This window comes from Populus nigra, chromosome 5 (genome assembly GCF_951802175.1).
Source record: "Populus nigra chromosome 5, ddPopNigr1.1, whole genome shotgun sequence".
In the NCBI taxonomy this organism is placed as follows: Eukaryota; Viridiplantae; Streptophyta; class Magnoliopsida; order Malpighiales; family Salicaceae; genus Populus; species Populus nigra.
Genome location: NC_084856.1, coordinates 13,280,428 through 13,284,926, shown reverse-complemented (window position 1 = coordinate 13,284,926; position 4,499 = coordinate 13,280,428). Strand labels below are relative to the sequence as shown.

The 4,499-nt window shown below is 34.9% G+C and overlaps 1 protein-coding gene across 1 annotated transcript; it reads right to left on the bottom strand.

Annotated features, from left to right (window-relative positions):
• Positions 1 to 2,324: 2,324 nt before the first annotated feature.
• LOC133695278 (precursor of CEP9-like) lies at positions 2,325 to 3,895 on the bottom strand. The gene has a single exon (XM_062117192.1). It carries the CDS (start codon positions 3,764 to 3,766, stop codon positions 2,675 to 2,677), a length of 1,092 nt encoding a protein of 363 aa, XP_061973176.1. The 5' UTR covers positions 3,767 to 3,895; the 3' UTR covers positions 2,325 to 2,674.
• Positions 3,896 to 4,499: the final 604 nt, after the last annotated feature.

The window sequence follows — 4,499 nt, the reverse complement described above, 5'->3', positions numbered from 1 at the left end:
AGATTAAAAAAATGTCTTTACAGGATTATAAATAAAATATATATATTGCCTATTGCATGAGTAAAGTCACTTCCACATGTAATTACACAGTTTGTTACAGGACATATACACCGACAATCTCCCACTTGCACTAAATTCTCTTTTAGAATATTCCATTTATGTAACATGCTTTTAGCCTATTCAATGATGCTATTATAATTGACCTTACTCAAACCATAACCTGGCTTGATAGTAAACACTTATGCAATGGTTGATAATTTACTATGAGTTGTGCATCTATTCCATAATAGTTCGCCAGAATCTTTCAAAAGTTTTAAAAACTTAGCTTCATCTACATTTGGTTCTTCATATAAAGGGATGTTATATGAACCTTCACCTGAATAACTATGATTTATTCTCATTGCATCTACTACCATACTTCTATAAGGATTACTATTATCATCCGCAAATCCATGTATGTTGGTAGAATTAGAAGTTGAGCCAACCATCCATTTTGACATGGTTTTGTGAGGAATATAGGGTTATTTGTGTGCATACCAACATAAGTATTTCTCGACGAACTTTTTTTTAAGGAGATGTATCATCACAATATCTTTGTGGTGAAATATTTTATTCTTATACTTCACACATGTGCACCTAAATTTGCCTATACTAATATTCTTTGGTTTAGAAATTATGAAATTAATAAAACCTTCAATCTTTTAATGTTAATCTTGTGTATATAACCCTTCAAGTGAACTTTAATATATTTAAGAACGATCATCCATTACTTAATTATGAAAGATATATAGAATAATATTGATTAATAAAATTATTTTTTTTTCTAAATTTCTAACTTAATAATAAAATTGATAAAATATGATAGGTACGTATTAAAATAACCCATCATTTATTCATTTATAACATACATAAATTACAAAATCAAATTTAATTTCATCAAGTGATAATAAAATTCAATTTCCCTGAGATCCCAAACAAATCCTAGCATATAAATCATATATTAATATAATAAATATCTCTGGAAAAAAACTATAAAACATTTAAATATAAAAAGATTCACAAAAAATTCAACGATCGATAATGACACTATTGATATATGTAGATAATCAATGCTAGTGGGTTGGGGTGGCCGACTTTGTGATAAAATGGGGGCTATTGGTAATTTTTTGGTAAGAGGAGAAAGAAGAAGAAGATAATTGATGGGAAAAACTGTCGGTTATAACTTATTTACATTTGTTAATGGAAATATTTTGCCAGTAAATCATGATGTGTAAAATTACCAATATAATTGCTGATGGATTTTAATTGATTTCTTTCTAGTTTTTTACTCCGTTGGCAATTTAATTGGTAATTATCGATGAAATGTAATATGTCGTTACTTGTTTTAGGAAACCACCAACAAAAATTCTTTGTCACAAATTCCTTTAGAAACAACTGATGGAATGTTTTATGGTGGGTTTTTTTTTTTTTTAATCTTTAAGTTTGCGGACATGATCATTTGGATATAAATGACTATCAAAGTTTGGTGGCTATTGACCATAAACTTCTTCCACGACATAACAACTGAAAAATACATTTTCACATCCATTTAATATAACTTGAACTTACGAAAAGAAGCATAAGCAAGTAACATAAGAATTGCTTCCAACCTAACAATGAGTGTAAATCTATTCCTTCTTCTTCTTGGTTAAACATACCGGTGATTATTCCTCGGTATGGGTTAGCGATATATCCTTCGTAGCTTCCTCTTTTCAGTTTTACACTTATAAACATATTCATGGATGCTGTAATAAGGTCTCTCATGTTTTAGCTAATATGGAGGGGAGGTCTTCTTATCAATTAATCATACTGATGGAAGAAATCCCAATAGCTGTAACAGCTATGGCCTTAGACGATATATCCCATTCTTTCAGTTGAATGAAATTCAGCACTTTATCAAAAAGAAAATAATCCAATAGAGAAAGCAAAAGTACCATAAAAGGAAGAGATTGACATAGATAAAATAAATTTATGTTTTTAGAAGCTATTAATTTAGTTCAGCAAACCGCTTTCCCTTGGAGGTCCCAAGATAGGGGTTTTTATTTTATTTTCCCCCTCCAAGAATAAAATAACAAATGATGCTGCCTTTTCCATTCCATTTTCAATCATGTCACCATAACCAGTGCACTATCGTATTATAAAGTAGAAAAGATTTCGTAATGATGGCATAATGAAGCCGTCATGCCCTCTATTTTTGCACTCTTTACAAAATGAATTTTGCTAAATATTGATTTTAATGGAAGAAGAGAATACAGAAAGAGATGAAGAGAATGGAAAGGACATAATTAAGCAAATTCAAAGACTTATATTTCCTGCAATTTGGATGTACAATGGCGCTACACACACACACACACACACACACACACAGAGAGTTATTGGCTATAGTACTCTATACATTCAGCCATAGCTAGATACTGTTATGCAGAGACTATTGAATTAAAGGACTAATTAAGCTAGGAATTTAATGATCATATGAACAGGATTAATGGAAATCACCTAGCTGACTCGGGCATTTACACGTTATAGTTACCAAATAATAATGCTTCTTATGCAATCTATATATGTCCATGCTCTTTTTGTTTGTTCCTTAATATGAGCACCCACCCATTCGTCTATGACATCAACATTCCATGTTCTATGCTTTCCGTTCTTCGTTCGTGTTTTGAAGAACATGACCAATCCCAGGGCTGTGACCTGGTACTGTAGGTCGGAAATCATCTGCGACTCCTGTGACTGAATGTTCAATGCTGGAAGCCTTTGAGGCAGTAATTTCATTCTTATCTGCTGATAACGTATGGCTAATACCACGGCTGTTACCAGTTGTCTTTGGTTTGGATGCTGTGACAGAATCTCCAGAACTGGAGCTAGTATCAGGATCTTCACTGTCATTCTCAGAAAAAAGATGGCCAATCCCAGGACTGTGGCCTGGTGTTGTGGGTTTGAATGCTGTACCAGAACGTTCGATACCAGAGCCAGGTGCCTTTGGAGAAGCTTCCTCATTGTCATCATCATTGGCAACAGCATGGCCAGCCCCAGGACTGTGACCTGGTGTTGTGGGTTTGAATGCTGTACCAGAACGTTCGATACCAGAGCCAGGTGCCTTTGGAGAAACTTCCTCATTGTCATCATCATTGGCAAGAGCATGGCCAGCCCCAGGACTGTGACCTGGTGTTGTGGGTTTGAATGCTGTACCAGAACGTTCGATACTAGGGCCAGGTGCCTTTGGAGAAACTTCCTCATTGTCATCATCATTGGCAAGAGCATGGCCAGCCCCAGGACTGTGACCTGGTGTTGTGGGCTGGAAATCATCTTTGAAATCAGTGAGAGAATGTTCATTGTTGGAGTTAGTCCCTATTGTCTTTGGATGCCCAACACCAGGACTAACGCCCGGTGTTGTTGGCCGAAAATCATCCTTATAAACAGCAGCAGAATTGCCGAAGCTTGGGACTGCAGGATGGGGCATTTCTTTTCTGCCTGCCTTGGAATGGTGAACACTAGGATTGTGAGTAATTGGGGGTGCAGGTAGAGAAACTTTCTGGTTCTTTGCATTGCTGTAGTGTGATTTGGTATTCAAACCCTGCTTGGCCACATCTTCTATGGAGTCCTTTCCAATGGAAACAAGTTCCTGCTTATTCGTTGACTTGATTGGCCTGCCTTCAGTGAACAGAATTTGAAAGCAAGTAATAAGTGCAAGAATAAATAGAGCACATTTACATGTTTCCGCCATAATCAACTAGAGAAGGAAAGGAAGTGAAGGTTTTGTTGTATGATAGTACGAAATGGCTCGAGGAACAATTGAGGTTGCTAAGAGGAGCAGTAAAGCTGATTAGGTTCAAGCCACCACATTGAGAATAAGTCTTGCATTGTTGGTGGTATTTATAGCCATATCAGGTACGCGCCTGTGGAAATCCTCACCTCATAAACTATGTTTGTGGTCCTCAGAAGATTATCAATTTGGACGGTTTGTATGCTGAAGGGTCCTCACAAGATTGACTATCTTACCGATTTTTTCCCAACTTCGCACGTCGCAATCACTGCCACTGCTGGTTATAATTATGTAGTGCTTTTGTTTTCTTTCCTTTTCGATATTGCACTTACTTTTGTAATCAAAATTAGATTTTGCTGAATCTGAATTATTGAAGGATTAGAAATATATATCTTGTTCTCGTACACAGGAGGAAAGGAAGAGTAGTGGGATTTACTTCAACAATCAAACAAACTATTTGAAGATAGTTTTGTCTATATTGATGAATTTATATGCTGAAATTTTTCATTATTTATGGAGGAGCAAGATTATCTCGTATAGCTTTAAGTCAGTAGTTAACTCAAGCTCTTTTTTTATGATATATTATTTATTTTCCTGGGTCTTTTAAAATGTTTTTTTTATCTAAATGTAAAAATATATTAAAAATAAAAAAATACGATACTGAAAAACCAACAAGTTCAATATACAAAAAAAA